Consider the following 15,133-nt stretch of genomic DNA (forward strand, 5'->3'; position numbering starts at 1 on the left):
ATCCGGTCTTTCTGGCCAAGGGACAGGTTCTCGGGTTCCATTCCAGTCCAGCCAAGAAGAATCGGATTTGTTTAACCCTTACAATTACGTTTTAACTTTTGTCCAGTTGCCAATGCCATAAGATTTGGGTAGTCGATCTAGTAAAGAGGGAGCACTGGCATTTTTGCTGTCGAGATCATTGTCTTGAAATTCAGCCGATGAACTGCTTCTCTAAGTTCCTAAATACCGATGGAGACCAACCTCAGTAAGACAGAGGTGGTAAGGCGTTCGTGAACGAGGTACCAACAGTCGCTGGCTTGGCTTGTACTGATCGCATGATGGGAGGGAGGGAAAAGTTACGTACATTGAGCTCAAAGTTTACAGGCGGTAAAACCACTGAAGTCCACTGCAGTCCCCTGAAAGCAGGGTCTTCAAAACGGCCACAATTCGGTACGTACCTGGACTCGGCATTGTGGATGGGAAGCACAGAAAAAGGTACGTACCTTGCCCGAGGCCCAAAACCTTGCCCGACAGGTCCTAATCCACTGACGATCACTAAAATTCACTATAGTCCCCTGAAGCTCGCTGGAAGTCGGTTGGTCAAAACGCCTCAACACCAGCACACCTCGACTTGGTTGGCCACAAAAAAGGGGTGCAGAACATGATACGTCGCTGAGACCTAAGAAATCTCAAATCCCCCAGTAGGCACTAAGTCCACTGAAACCGGCCCGTCTCCCGGAAATCTGGTGCGGAGAACGGCTTTGACCACGGAGCCGGCCGTATCAAAACCGTGCTGGCCCAAAAGGGTCAATCACGTCTAAGGCAAATTGTGGACAACGCCCTTGGAAACCCAAGACAATAGTGAGGGCTTGAAATATCCTACTCATCAAACGCGGCTTTCTTCGTAAGAACATAAACAACTTGATGAATAGTATTATTGTACGTAGTCTCATTTCAGAAAACATCGGGCCAAGCATGGTACTGTGGTTCTTAACGTCAATCCTTTCTTCGAGGCCATTTGCATTATGAAATATCAAGTTTGAGTCCCAGTTCAGCCCCTGACGAACGCGAGACAATATCTAAGACCATAGCTCGTGTCACATTGCAGTTCATCAAAGCGTGAAAAAGAGTCGTACACATTCAAGTTACATATCGACTTATATACGGCGAACTTTGCTCATCTCGTTGCAACTCTGAACCTGTTGAATAACCCCCAAATGCCATCTCAATTGCCGTCCTCTGAGCCAGTGGGCAAGGGAGACATGGAGCACGGAACGTCAAGCCCATTGGCAATACGCCATTCTCGATAAATGTCCGAAAAACTGCGCGCGCGGCTCGGGAAATGGTCCAGGGTCCATGGGAAATCGGGCGCTTCTTCCCCAAGTTGGCAGACTGAGTAAGTTAGTGACGGCTTCATCGATCGACGTACATGTTGTACCTACAGAACCTTGTCCAGATAGCGGACTCCAATGTATAGTTAAACTGTGCGTCGACCACGAAAAACATATTCATTCGTGACAAGTCGCTACATACCCGTTGTATGCAACTCTCCTTCGTCACCTGAAAGACCTGGTAGTCGAGTGACCCGAAATATCTAGCCACATCGAAGAAATACTGCAGACGGGCATCAGGGTCGGTTGTGTCTACCTGGGATGCTTCAGGGTATTCGTGGGAGGGAATGACGGTTGGCATGGTTGGAGACGGCGCGGGAGACTTGCTATGGGATTGTACGGTGTTGTTGGAGAAGATTGGACTTGATTGAGTTTTCTGTCTTGGGAACTGGGAGGGGCATGGGGTGAATGAGCCAAGGTGGTGGGTCGTCTTGATCCAAGAGCAGCTGCTGGCACTGACAAGAGGCCAAACAACAACTACGATGCTCCATTAGCCGCCTGCAGTTCTGGGCTTTCTACACCTCCCATATCGTGAGCCATCAATCGCTCAATCGGCCGGCTGTTCTCTTCTCCTTCACGTCTCCTCGAGTCGTAACTGTACCTTCGCATTCGACACTCCAACTACGAGATACAAAACGCAGACTCATCAAAGCAACGCCTCTCGACAGTTACCTCACGCTCACACCATGGAGTCTCCCAACAGCACCTGTCACACGTGGACACACCGAATCCAAGGGAGAATTTTAACGAACGATGAGACCTACTTCGAGTACTTCGCTATGGAAGACGGCGACGAAACCATTGTTATTGGAACTTGCTCCGGCTGCGGTGCCGAACCATGTGGAGATCACCTCTTGCAAGGCTTTCGAGAGTGTGACCGGCAATTGGAACGATATTGTCGAGAGGGGTTTACCGGAGGCGAAGTGACGGTTCGGTTTCTCAAGACACGAAACCAACCTCTCACGATAATGGAAACCACCCGCTGCCACGTCTGCTACAGTCGCACCCACCCAACAGCGATGTGCCTCAGGCTCCTTGATAGCCGTACCTGTCGTTGTCCCATTTGCCGCAGCAGCCAGCACGACATAGGCGACTGTCCAGATTTCGACACGATGAACCCCAGCCGACAAGTTCAGTTGCTTGTAGCGGATCGCGCTGGTCTTCCCCCTCTGGGAAAATACTTTCCTTGGTGGGATTATCTTCACCGATGGATGAATGACCCTGTCTCTGAGAACAAGGTTCTGTCTGGGTTTGCGTGGTCAGCGAACTTCGCCAAGGAGATCACCTTGAGAGAAGGTGGACAATACGTCAAAATACTTCAAGCTGTGTTCGACAAGGATCTCGATCGTTCACTTCTGCCGGTGGATGAGACCACTCGCACAATCAATGGCGTATACACCAACTTGTGGTGTCCTGCCAACGTTAGAGGATGGGTTCACAGCGCCGGGTCGAGCAACCAGTGACTGTACACACTGCGACCGTGTAGTAAGTCTTTAACCCTTTCCATCAGAGACGCAGCAGGCTTTGTTTCCATGTTGGAGATATGCTAATACACCGGTCTTCCAGCAACACGTTACTCTTCGTTCCTGAATAATTGGAGCATTGCGCCAAGCTCATGGAGAGGACAGCCGTGGGAAACATTACAGAGTCAATGATCGATCTTGTTTACTATCCTGTAGCCTGAAGTGGCTAAAAGTGATCCCCGCAATGCAACTACGGGGATGAGCGACAATCATTATGTGTGACAAATAGAATCTAGTTGGACAGTGGCTCTAAGTGCATCAATATATTTAGGCCAACCTTCTCTTCAACTCCTCATTCTCAATCTTCAACAGTTCATACTTCTTCTTCCAGTCATGAATCTCCCCCGCTTGTCCAATGATAATCTCCCCCAGCCTCTGCGTCTCCTCCATGCTTGGTGCCCCCGGATTCGTAGCCGTTTGACTAGAGGCGTTGTCCTCGGTCGAGGCTGGCGGGCTGTCCAGACGAGCCGGCCACGCCCTGCCCTCCCTATCCCAGAAGAGTGTGAAGACGTCCTTCATTGTCTGCAGGCGCGCATCCGTAGGAAGAGCGCTGACCTTGTGAGAGTGGTCGACCTCGTGCTGATACTCCTTGATGGACTTTTGCTTCTTGCCATCGTACACCTCGCGAGCGAACTCCATTGTCCAGGGGAACGATTCCGGAATTAGCTCGTCCTTCGTGTGGGGGGCCGTCAAGAACCTGTGCAGCCATACCCACCAGGGGTCGTCTGTCAGGATGGGCGGCTTGCTAGCGCGGTCTGTCACGAGCAACTGAACTTTTTGTCCCATGCTAAGGCGAGAGAACTCTCTGCAGCTGTCGGTGGCATGGCTCGTGCTGTTGCAGAACACACACCCCCGAATGCCAGTGGTGGTGATGCAGCCCTTCAAGGTATGGCAGGTGCTGCCACACTCAGCACAGAGAACCTTAACCACCTTAGGCACCTCGACGACGCGGCTCTCGAGGCCACCTTGAGCCCTGATCGCGCGATTTTGGCGGGGCTTATCGAGAGAAGCATACGCCTCAGCCTTGATCTGACGACGCTTGGCCTCGGCGATGCGATCTGGCCGAGCTGACTGTGACTGGGACCAGCTGGGCTGTCCTCGCTGACTTCTGTTGACCCCGTATCGCTCAGAAAGAGTCGGACTGCTGTCGATCGTAGCTCGGTTCCTATCAGGGCCAATATTGCCTCGGCCAGAACCGGATGCTCTGCCAGATGCGTCAGTACGTTCGATCTCTGCGTATCTGGTGTTGCGAAATACCTGTCCCGCGTTGTGTGTTCATTAGGTGCGCAATTATCAGACATAGTGGATGATGGTCGTAAAATAATGTTCAGGCGGACAAGGAAGTGTTGCTTTCTCGAGATGTTGATTCTCGATGCGAAAGTAAAATGGTAATGTACCTTGGCCCAGTTTGTGGCTAGCGCAGGATCACAGCAAATGCTTGGACCCGCTGCGCTGGCTGCGTTAGGTCTACATCCACTGTAAAGATGGTTTAGACCAAGCATCTCGCCACACAGTGGGCGTACCGAATGTTTGCCTCTTCTCGGTCAATAGATTTTCTCAAATTCGTGTCCCCTACAAACGTTATCTTATAACTCTTATTACTGATAAATGCCCCCCAGCTATTGAACGATAAGTTATCGCTTATTAACTGTGAAATTTATGACTGTGCCTCTACGTTTTATGAGGTGCGTATTGAGCGGTCTATCAGAGTGCAATCTTATCGCAGCACAAACAGTTGAAATTATCAGATAGACGATGAAGAATATAATCCCACTGACCTCAGAAGTGTGTAATTATACATTATTTTAAATCGGTTATTGGATTCCGCCTTGGCTGCAACCCCTGGATTTGGCAAATGAGAGGTTAATTGTCTTACGGGCTTCTTTCGTTGATTCTACTGTGTCATGTTGTGACGTCGTCTCCAAGCGCGGAGACTTAGTCCAGCTCCTCATGGGTCCATTCATGGGTTATAACCAATGATCAAGCATGTGTCGTCTTGGTCAGACAGTCTCTAAACGCTAATCATCAAAAGTCTACAACCTTGCAAGGGTTGGTGATGGCCGCCTACCCTGGAGACCCCTTCCACAATTTAAACCACATCACATTCAAACTTAAGTATGATGGTTTTAAATGCTGCCAGAAATCGGGACATGATATTTTGAGATCGAAATATCGTGGATATTCATTGGACTGATCAACGGTTAATATGTCTTGTTGTGACCGAGCTGCCAACTTGCGGACGCTGATGTGGACTTCTTCACGACAAAGAAGTGAAAACTGGTTGTTAATCGCACAGGTCCCACGCGGCCAACACGTATGTTTCACATCTTGAAAACTGGAAAGATACCGGCAGACATGACCCTCTCATTGCTCTGAGTCTGTCGTCCCTACCGACCCTGGTTCTTGAATCCTCCTACAAATCCTCCTACAAATTAGGAACCACAACGATCGTGTCGGGACCGCCGCCCTTCACGGATTTCTGTTTAATAGATCTTATCAGACTCACCTTACACGGAAGATATGGAGAGTTTCGTTGTGCTCAAGTGGTGGCTATTGTGAAGATGTGGAACCCAGGCTTTAATCAATTTATCATACGTGAAAGTGGCACTCGACAGCTGTGAAACGCTGCAAACAGCCCTGTGCAAACAGAGAGGGAGACAAAGGCTCAGCAACTCCACCTTGAATTGTGAATTTCCAAACTCCAATTCTTCCTCCTTCATCATAGAACAAAGCCGGTCACGGCACAACGAACACGTACAGCACAGCACAGCACACACACACACACACTCTCTTTTTAGGCCCTTTCTCAAATACAAAAAATGGCTTCCACTAGGTTTCACCATTCAGCAGTTGACGTCCTGAACCTTGCGGCTCGTCGGGCGCACATGCATGCGTTTTTCATGCACCTTGGGGTCTGGGACAGCGCCAAGGTCGCAAGGACTCGCGAGAAGTGCGTCGAGTTATTTTGCAAGTTCCTACATGAACAGGGTTATGTCTCCATTTCTCACGACTACTTTGAGTACGAGGTGGACGCCCTTGTCTGGGACAATTATCGTAAGCTGTATCCTGCTCACTGTGCCCGACTTGAACTAACAGCATTCAGTCAAACGCAAGAAGATTTTGACCAAGGCTAATGAGTGGCCTTGGTCAGAGACCGTACCCAGAAAACACGACCCGACGACCCAAAATTCTCTGGTCTACAAAGACTGGCTTCGCCGCGATCCGCTTGTCAAGGTTGAAGACGATGACGTGGAAAACACCCCACCAAACGCCCCCGAAGGCCAAGAAAACGAAGTCCCTGCTACCCTGGTGGATGGAAAGGGTATCAAAGAAGAAAAGGACCAGTTTTGATGATGCTGTGGAACATTGATTGACAGAGAAACCGGTGATGATGATGCCTTAGAGCTTGTGTCGATGGCAGGGTTACTTCCTGTACGTTAGTAATTGAATCGGTGCTGTTACAGCCGTCTCAGCGTATTTCACTTGAACAGCATCTCTTTGATGTCAATCTGGCCAGAATCAAGGCTCTGAAGCGTGACACTCCCAGGGAACAGAGCCTTGTTTCAGCTCGTAAGGGGAAGCTCCCCTGGTTTGGTCCTTATGTCAATCCCAAGGACCTTCTCTCCAATCAGGAGTATTGGGGGATCCATGACTTGGATGTGGTGGATGCCTATCCACTCCCAGACAAGGACCTTCGTGAGATGCTCTGGTGGAGGACTATCAGCTATATTATGGCGGATGAAGTAGAGGAATGAATGGCAACGAATAGGCAGCAATGAAGAATGAGATTAATAACTTTGGGCATAGAACGATTGCTCCAAAACTGAAACCAATTGACTTGTATGCGGAATGGGCTGTGGTTACTGTCAACCGCCCGTTCAAGTTACAACCGTGCTCCAAGTTCTCGTTCACAACCTGCTCACATGATCTCTTTAACGTGACTGTCAATTAACCCGAAAGCGTCCCTTCGATTCAGAACTACTCAGCGCAATTCATTTGTGCCATATACCCCAGCCATCACCCGTCTTCATCACGAAGTCACATCGATTGCCAGCCTCCCCTTCTATCCATATCCGTCAACGATGTACACATCTCAACCTTGCAGCGGTTCTCTCTGAACAGTTGAGTGAGGTTAGGCGATTTTATTGCAGCAAAAGTACTATTTGACTTGGTAATCAAGGCGGTCGCGGTCGAATCTGTGATGGCCATTTTGTCTTCGCAGGGATATGCTCGCACATCATGGACCGTTTCTGAATGTGTTGGAGTTGTGGCTCGTGGTAAACGATGGTTAGGTTGGAAAAGACGTGGTAAGGTTTCAAAACTGGTAGAAGGGCTGTCAGTATCGAAACGTAATGCTGTTTTCTTGAACTTACATGTCAAAAACTGGTCGGAGGTAGACATCAGGCGAAGCTCACCCAACAGCAAGGACTTCTCAATGTCGAGCTGTTGGCAGTCTACACCTGCGTGAAGGCCCATGCATGATAAATTACTTCATCTCCTTGCACACCTCAGCGAGCCATTTTGACTTCTTGGCCTGAAGCGTGCGGTGGGCAATGTGACCTTCGGGATACCGCACCGCTGCATTGCCTTCTCGGCTGACAAAGTCCCTCTCAGGCAATATCACCTTGCGAATTGAATGCATCGTGCCCGGTCGCATTCCAGGGATGGTCCATCTAACTCCCTTGCTTGGAGCCTGTGTCTTTGGATTCCCGTCGGGAATACCAGACACGTTGTTTGTCTCGACGTCGTCTTCCTGAACAGGATCGACAATCGGGAGCGAAGGTTCGGGAGTCGAGCCTGCGGGAGGAGTAGCGTCTTTCTCAGATGTCTCCGAGATACGATCGTCAGACCCAGGGGTCTGCTGCTTGGACATGCTCTGAGTAGGCATTTCCTCGGCAGGCTGAGTGCCGGACTCGGGCTTGGGGTCGGTCTTCGGTTCGCGTTTAGCAGGCGGGGCTGGGGCTTCACCAGAGGCGCGTCTCTTTCTCCCTGGTACCGGGCTCATTTTCTTGTCTTTGTTTTGGTGGCTGATGTGCTTGATCGTGTGATGTTGATGATGAGGCGTGAGGCGAAGAATGCGAGAGCTGAGCAATCAGTGTTGACGTGTTGAAAGTAGGGAAACCCAGAATCGTCTGTATCGCACGAGGAGCCCTCCAGCTGTTATCAAGTTTCTTGTCGTTAACGTCACTCATAATGGTGCAGGAATTAACATGACACAGACTTTACAGCCGACCTTGATTTAAAACCTCAGAAACTGATTTATATCACCATCCCTCATTTTTGTGTTCTATGATCTGCTTCCAACCGCCTTCGCACTGTATCATTCTCCAAGTCCATCTTTTAATGTTCCATGAACCCCTTTGCAAACCACACAGGTAGAGACTGCTCAACATTAGATTCGGTTCTCAGGGGCTTCTTGATTGCAACTCACCGCCAGGAATCATCCTGAACTTTCAGACATCGTCGGGAGTGACGGGCAGTAGCTTCTGACTCCATTCAATTTCCTGAGTCTCCTCTGATGATCTTGTACCTTGTCAGAGGGAGGATCTCATCAGCCGCGTATGCCTTGGCACAAAGTGGAAACGCGCCATCGACCACCCCAAGAATGTAGCTGCGCAACTGCTTCTCGTCCAAGGCCCGGATGCGATGGGCGGGGAACCGAGTTGAACCACCGCCAAAGATGCACTCGATATGAGTATCCTTGGGCATGTAATCAACGTGAAAGGAGAGTTTGTCGAAATCCAGCACTTGTCCTGTTGCCATGATGTGCTCAATCTTACCGGGCAGGCTGCGTCGTTGCCATTCCTTGTAAAAAACAGACGGTCCGGAGGTGGCCACGTCCGTCTTGTCAATCACGCCCTCGTACGTCCAAGGCCAATCGGGATCTTGGCCGAACAGGTTGCCGTTATTGACAACGTTGAACCAAAAGATTTGGTCAACCATAAGCTCGAAGTAAACTTGGTTGACTTGGCGTTGGCCTGTGCCGTACACTATTACACAAGCTTGCTCCTGACTGTAATTGCGAATTTCTTTGACCTTCTCCTCAATCCAGAGGCCAAGGTGAAGAAAGAACGCCTTCATGTGGGCGCGACGAGCATTGACGTTACGAAAATCAATGCTAGAGTGATCAAAGTTGGACAAAGTATTGATGGGAGACATTGTAAATGCTTGAGATAGTCGTGTGATCCGTGAAAAAGTTATCTTGTGCCGAGAGTAGTCTTGGTGATGCGCTGAGCTGAGTTGTGTGGACCAGAATTGATGCGTGTGGAGGGTGGGTTGTACAGATGGGACTGAGCTTGCTTAGCATGGGCCAGCCTGCCTGGGCTCTTGGGTGGTCAGTTAGTGAGCCAATGATTGGATAGTTCCGGAGCTACGGCTGTGGATCGTTCAAACTGTTGGGTGGTGTAAGAACAGCACTTCTTCCAGTGGGACGCCCACTGCCACTGGCAACGACAGCGCTGACCCACCACCAAAGCGGATCGTTAATCAGGGCAGTTAATGTCAAGCAGGTCCACTGGTACGAGCAATGACTGAAAAACCTCCACAAAGCATCACCTCCAGCAGCAGCAGTAGCTCAACAACAACCTTTCCCCCATTCTGCTTTTTACGACGCGTTATTTACACGAAATCACGATGACTATTCATAAGCCCGACAACTCTGGCAAAGCTTCTCGTCAAGGCGATTTGAACCGTGCTCGTCCTGGTCATGGCCAAGCAAGACCTCGCCAAGATCCTCGTCCACATCAGCGCAACCACCAAGCTACTGAGCAGGCCACTTGTCAGGCAGCCGGGGATTCTGGTGGCCAGCAAAGCCACAGCTTGACCAACACTGGATCCCAGGCTGGTGGCATTCGCAGTGCCTCTTACATTCCACATGGGAGACCTTCTGGTGACAATCAAGAGAGTCCTCACTTTGGCAGTGGCTCGAGTTCCCAGCACCAGATTGAATGCACGTCCCAGGGATTCCGCAACACACCCCTCCCCCTGGTCGCTAAATCTAGTCAGACCCAAGTGTCCGACAAGGATGGCGCCGTGGCCAGTCAAATGGACATTAAATCAATGAAGGGTGAGAACACCCATCACTGGTACTCACATAGACCCGGAGATCGCATGTGGGGTGAAACCTGTGGAGGTGGCGTCGACGATTTGATTGAGGATGTCAAGAAGCGAACTGGTGCCGCCTCTGTTCAGTTCACCATCACAGCAAACATCGACGGTCGGTTCGAACAGATTGCTGCCAAAGAGGTTGAGAGAACCTGGGAGGACAACAATGGCTGCAATGACAAGGGCAAGCCTGCTGGTGTTCTTCGACACGGGGTCAAGATTGATTCCGAGACGAAGAAGCCCACCAAGTGTGCCTCTTGTTGTAACAAGGCGCACAAAGTGGCCACCTGTTTCTCCAAAATCGGTGCAAACGATGGAGAACAGAGCGGGTGCCCATTGTGTGACACGAATCAACACCATGGAGGCGATTGCAAAGAGATTGCAGCCCTCCCACTTCCCGAACAGGTCAAGATGCTGATCGTCAACCGAGGCAACATGGTCCCCTTTAAGGGAAAGAAGTCTTGGTGGAAACCCCTGCACGAATACTGCACGAGTCCACAGTATGACCCCAAAATCGTTACGGCCGTTCCATGGTCCAAGGAGTTTACACTCGCCTTGGCCAAAGGTAGAAAGATCAACCATATGCAGTTGAGGCATGATACCCTGCCAGCATACAAGCTTCCGAAAGATGAAGCCTTTGCCGACCCAACTTCCATCTACTGGAAGTACTGGCAGCCCGAGAACCTGGCGTGGCCTGCTGCCTTCGGAAACCTACCTGGTCGTCCCTCGGGTCCGATTGACACTGATGGCACAAAGGCAGCAGCCTCTCAGACTGGAGCTGCCGCTAGAGCTGTCGCCGGAGCTGCTCCTTGTGTTAACCCTGTAGCTACTCCAGCTCCCGCTCCCGCTCCCCAGCGTGCTGATCCCGGAGGCCTTAACCTTGGCGTGCCTCCTGGAACGGCCAGCTCGCTTAATCTGTTGCCTCGCCCCGCCCCGGTTGATGGTCAGGTCCCGACACCTGGTAACGCTCCTGTAGCTGCCCAGGCATCGGTACCTACCATAGCGAACTTCACTGGTTCGGTGCCTACCACCACATCAGGTGATAGCAAAATGGAGTCTGAGATCAACTACTCTGAAGACGATCACATGCACTAGATCTCTCCCTTCATCCCCCTTCGATCTCTGAGCCACAGGAATACGCTTTCATTTTTCCTGATCAAACACTATATCTTCCCGACATGTCTCATTCTAGAAATATCGATCGATGCGCCACATGTGCCGTATCACTCATATGGGGAAAGCAAATAACGCCTACCCATCCTCCACGTTCACCCAAGTCTCCTACAAACCACCGAAGCATAGCCACCAGGTCATAATTTGAGAATTACATGGAATTTCCAGCCGTGGAGAATACGGGACAAATAATTGTGGTGGAATGAACATAAGGTCTCGGAGCCATTGAGCAGATAGTCGGGGACATGAGGAAATGGACGATTAATTCAGTACATAACTTGCTACACGTTATCTCTTTTCTCCGTGAATTCAAGGTCTTTACATGAGTATTGCGGTTCGTATGAGTCCTGAGTGTCTGCAAGGGGCTTCGAGACAGTCTGGCTAGTGACAAGTCATTTTGGGACAGGATAAGATTAGAGGATTGGCACATCTTATTCACAAAGGGCTAGTAAAATGTCATTTGAGAGAACGTTTGTATCGTTATCTACTTGTATCCCTTCAAAATTTTCAACACCTCAGACCTAGGGGTCACAAAAACGTCATGAGCCTCGCTCTCAGCAGGGAAGCGACCGGCTCCTGTGGATGCCAGTCTGGCGATGTTCCTTTCTGGCATGGGAGGGTTTGGTGGAAGTACAGGCCATGGAGGAAGATCTGAGCTTTGTGTACTCGCCTTCATCTCCGTGTTCGTACTTGGAGTCTCAACACTCGGACATGGCAATTGTGAGACTTCCTGTGTTCTATCCTCAACTCCCCTTGCATGATTGATTTTGCCAGATATTAGTTCTGTAGCTTGCCTCTGAGTAGTTGTAGCCCGTTGCTCAGCAGGAGCCTTTTGCTTGGGTACAGGCTGATCGGAGGCAATGTCCTCTTGCATGGGTTCCACATCTACCGTTTCTTCCAAGCCTTCATCGTCATTGGGGGGCGCAGAAAGATTTTTTCCCAGCTCAGGACCTCTGGGGGCAGCATCAGGGACGATTACAGTCGTTTCCGGGAGGCTAGGCCTTTCAGGGTGGCTCTGTAAAACGTGACCATGGTTAGGCGCTTCCTTTGCTTGACGCAACTGAGTCAATTCAGATTGCATGCTTGCCAGCTGCTCCTTCATATCAAGCATCTGTTGATTTTGCTCCTTTTTCATGTCGAGAATCAGTTCCATTTGCTGTTTTTGGCCTTGTACGAGTTTGTGCAGCTTGGCGTTTTCCTCCTTCAACGATGAGATCTCTGTAGCCATCTGCTCTTCATGGAAGGAGCGATAAACCGAGGGTTCAGAAGGTCCCCGAAGCCGTGTTGGAGAGAGGGTAGCACCATGTGCAAGAGGTACATCTGCTCCAGAAGTGCTTTCGACACCGCGTTTGTCTTCTGCTGCGCTCATCTTGTGGAGATTGTCGGCGCCTAATCTTTTGATGAAGAATCGAGATGGTGCATCTTGATGTGTCAGTGTGTTGTCTTGATTGTCCAAAGCGATGGATGTGCTTACTTGTATTCGCTATCCTTTCGATGAAGAGTGGAAACTCAGCAAAAATGAGCCGAAGCCGCGTGCATTGGTTGACGTGAAACCGCTGATTTAGTACAGGCACCCCACGCCCCAGTGAACAAACGTACCCACACTTTCACAGCCAAGACAACCTTGTCTCAAATCGAACTCGTCCTGCACAAAGTGGAACATCGGTCCTGGAGTTCTACGCCGACACAGCGATTCTCAAAAGTAGTGGCTCATCAACCGCGCATTCCACTGGAAAAGAGAGCCCCGCCCCGTCACAAAAGCTGGTCGTTCTTCACTATCTTCCAACAAACTACAACCTTGACCAAGAAAATCATTCCGCGACCGGTAGAGTACAGAATCACAGATCTTTATAGCACTCAGTCTCGCTAACCTTTGGCAGCACCATGGATCCCTTCAACTCTCTGCCGCCGGAGATCCGGCTCAAGATTCTGCTTTTAATCACCTCAAAGTTCTCCATCTCCTCCATCATCCGAGCCTCACCGACGATGCTGCAGCAGTACTTTGAGCGACGAAAGGATATCCGGAAAAGTCTCATCGCTGCTGACTTTGATGAAGAGATGATGCAGGACGCGATAGCAATCATCGAGTTTCCGAGACCAGGAGGGCAAAGGCAAAACCTGCGGCTTGTTCGTGATCACTTGAAACGTTGGCTGGACAAGGACCTTGCCAGTCCGTTAACCAACCAAAATGACTATCTGTTCCAACTGCTGGACGACCTCCATGGCATGCTGCTCCATTTTATCCAGGATTACTGCAGCAAGGCCACAGCGTCCTACATGCCGAGGGAGTACCTATGTTTGCAAGGAGTCCATTCACCGTCGCCGACAGCTCAGCTATACTTTCGCGGCAGGCCCATCATCTCCAGCTTCAATCCCGACACTCTTACCACCTCGGAGTTGAAGCGTTTCTTCAGGGCTTTCTTGTTATATCAACTCAATTGCAAGGTCAACAAGTCGCTCGGGACGTCCCCCAATCCGAACAACCCTCTGAACAACCTCCCCAAACGCGCCATTCACCCGTCCGAGGATGAAGCCATCCGATGTGTTCATACATACGTTCGCTCAATGTATGGCGCCTGTATCGCTCAGCGCGACGATGGCTTCCTTCCAAGCAGTCCCGATGGATCTGCTTTTGAAGCGGCACTTGTCTTCCCAGACAACTTCTGCTTCGACCCTGATCTTTACACTGGAGACAGAGGATTGCGAGGAAACTATCACGGCGATGTCACGTCTCATCTTGCGAAACTCGGTTTAGACCAGATTGCCAAACTCACTCGCTACCGCTTTGGAGTTTCATCGGGAAATACCTCGTTTGACCAAGAGTTTGATAAAGTCTTCGAGTCCCTATCGTATCGAATGGGGCCATATCAACACACCATCACCAGAGTTGAAGCATCTGAAGGCTCTAGTTCACCCACGTACGACCGTATCTCCGCCCGGCTTTCCCAGTCCAGCACGATCCAAGTCCAGATATGTCAGCAGAGGGCTTGGGTATTTTTCGACAACTGTCGACTTTACCCTCCAAGGATTCCTTCAAGGCCTCGCTTCCCGACAGAGAGCTTCCTTTCCCGGGAAGCTGACAGGAAGATCCTCCTTGATGATGTTCTGTGGCCGTACTCAGAGCTCATGAGGAGCGAAAGGCGATCACAGAAATGGCAAGACGAGTATGCAACTCGGAAGAGGCGACAGGCAGATCAGGATCAAATCCTGGAGTTGCGACAACAGTATTCAGCTGTCAAAGGCAAGTATGACAGTCTCCGCGAGACCGTCAGCGGAAATCCAGAAGCGTCTGTCCCGGTATTCGAGGATCCTGAAGTGCTCCGTGAGGAGCTCAAAAGGATGATTGAGGAATCCACACCCTGTGATCTAGCAACTGTGGTCAAGTACGTACGATACGCGCCATCCGACACATATATTGTATGCCGGCAGTCCCCTCGATCCATTGATATTCCTGTGGACTTCGAGCGGTTTGAGGGCAAGACAATGACTCAGATCGAACACCTCATTCGTGGTTACTTATGGTGCCAGGAGGAAGACGAGAATTTGGTCCCAAATGAGCAAATGGATTTTTGCTTCGCGATCTGGTGAGTCAGAGTTGTTGGCTAAGTATGTGTTCCGATGCTATGATGTGTCATGGGCTGTCACACGGGGGGCGAGATGGCACGCGAAGGTTCAAAGTCGTATGGACTGGCCTTGTATTATACTATTGTACGATCAACTTAGAGGGCTATGTGCTGTAACCACACCTTACTCATAATAATGTAAAATGTCATGTACGCTGCCACTGTGCACTGGACTCGTAGCAAATATGACCACCAGAAGGATCGACTATGTGAATTCTCGCGTCTTAGGTCTCCATTATCCAGTGAGCTTCAACGCTCAGCTAACCGATAATATCGGAACCCAATACGGACCAGAAAGGTTATGGATCCACGTCGTTTACTTGCAGCAGTGCCAAATAGT

The 15,133-nt window shown here is 50.3% G+C and overlaps 9 protein-coding genes across 9 annotated transcripts; 4 read left to right on the forward strand and 5 right to left on the reverse strand.

Annotated features, from left to right (window-relative positions):
* Positions 1-1,204: 1,204 nt before the first annotated feature.
* FPRO_10313 (uncharacterized protein) lies at positions 1,205-1,671 on the reverse strand (the record flags this gene model as incomplete). The annotated part of the gene is made up of 2 exons (XM_031231265.1): positions 1,205-1,371; positions 1,422-1,671. The coding sequence occupies 2 exons, from the start codon at positions 1,669-1,671 to the stop codon at positions 1,205-1,207; spliced, it is 417 nt and encodes a 138-aa protein (XP_031081318.1).
* Positions 1,672-2,056: 385 nt separating this feature from the next.
* On the forward strand, positions 2,057-2,833 carry FPRO_10314 (uncharacterized protein; the record flags this gene model as incomplete). The annotated part of the gene is made up of 1 exon (XM_031231266.1): positions 2,057-2,833. The coding sequence occupies one exon, from the start codon at positions 2,057-2,059 to the stop codon at positions 2,831-2,833; it is 777 nt and encodes a 258-aa protein (XP_031081319.1).
* Positions 2,834-3,160: 327 nt separating this feature from the next.
* On the reverse strand, positions 3,161-4,194 carry FPRO_10315 (uncharacterized protein; the record flags this gene model as incomplete). Its single annotated transcript, XM_031231267.1, has 2 exons — positions 3,161-4,097; positions 4,151-4,194. 2 exons carry the CDS (start codon positions 4,192-4,194, stop codon positions 3,161-3,163), a joined length of 981 nt encoding a protein of 326 aa, XP_031081320.1.
* A 1,518-nt stretch (positions 4,195-5,712) lies between these two features.
* On the forward strand, positions 5,713-6,244 carry FPRO_10316 (uncharacterized protein; the record flags this gene model as incomplete). Its single annotated transcript, XM_031231268.1, has 2 exons — positions 5,713-5,947; positions 5,997-6,244. The coding sequence occupies 2 exons, from the start codon at positions 5,713-5,715 to the stop codon at positions 6,242-6,244; spliced, it is 483 nt and encodes a 160-aa protein (XP_031081321.1).
* Positions 6,245-7,068: 824 nt separating this feature from the next.
* FPRO_10317 (uncharacterized protein) lies at positions 7,069-7,898 on the reverse strand (the record flags this gene model as incomplete). Its single annotated transcript, XM_031231269.1, has 3 exons — positions 7,069-7,214; positions 7,267-7,336; positions 7,401-7,898. 3 exons carry the CDS (start codon positions 7,896-7,898, stop codon positions 7,069-7,071), a joined length of 714 nt encoding a protein of 237 aa, XP_031081322.1.
* A 491-nt stretch (positions 7,899-8,389) lies between these two features.
* Positions 8,390-9,052, reverse strand: FPRO_10318 (uncharacterized protein; the record flags this gene model as incomplete). Its single annotated transcript, XM_031231270.1, has 1 exon — positions 8,390-9,052. The coding sequence occupies one exon, from the start codon at positions 9,050-9,052 to the stop codon at positions 8,390-8,392; it is 663 nt and encodes a 220-aa protein (XP_031081323.1).
* A 474-nt stretch (positions 9,053-9,526) lies between these two features.
* Positions 9,527-11,123, forward strand: FPRO_10319 (uncharacterized protein; the record flags this gene model as incomplete). The annotated part of the gene is made up of 2 exons (XM_031231271.1): positions 9,527-10,987; positions 11,037-11,123. The coding sequence occupies 2 exons, from the start codon at positions 9,527-9,529 to the stop codon at positions 11,121-11,123; spliced, it is 1,548 nt and encodes a 515-aa protein (XP_031081324.1).
* Positions 11,124-11,654: 531 nt separating this feature from the next.
* FPRO_10320 (uncharacterized protein) lies at positions 11,655-12,539 on the reverse strand (the record flags this gene model as incomplete). Its single annotated transcript, XM_031231272.1, has 1 exon — positions 11,655-12,539. The coding sequence occupies one exon, from the start codon at positions 12,537-12,539 to the stop codon at positions 11,655-11,657; it is 885 nt and encodes a 294-aa protein (XP_031081325.1).
* A 515-nt stretch (positions 12,540-13,054) lies between these two features.
* FPRO_10321 (uncharacterized protein) lies at positions 13,055-14,758 on the forward strand (the record flags this gene model as incomplete). The annotated part of the gene is made up of 1 exon (XM_031231274.1): positions 13,055-14,758. The coding sequence occupies one exon, from the start codon at positions 13,055-13,057 to the stop codon at positions 14,756-14,758; it is 1,704 nt and encodes a 567-aa protein (XP_031081326.1).
* Positions 14,759-15,133: the final 375 nt, after the last annotated feature.

Source organism: Fusarium proliferatum, assembly GCF_900067095.1.
Source record: "Fusarium proliferatum ET1 genome assembly, contig: FPRO_scaffold005, whole genome shotgun sequence".
Lineage (NCBI taxonomy): Eukaryota > Fungi > Ascomycota > Sordariomycetes > Hypocreales > Nectriaceae > Fusarium > Fusarium proliferatum.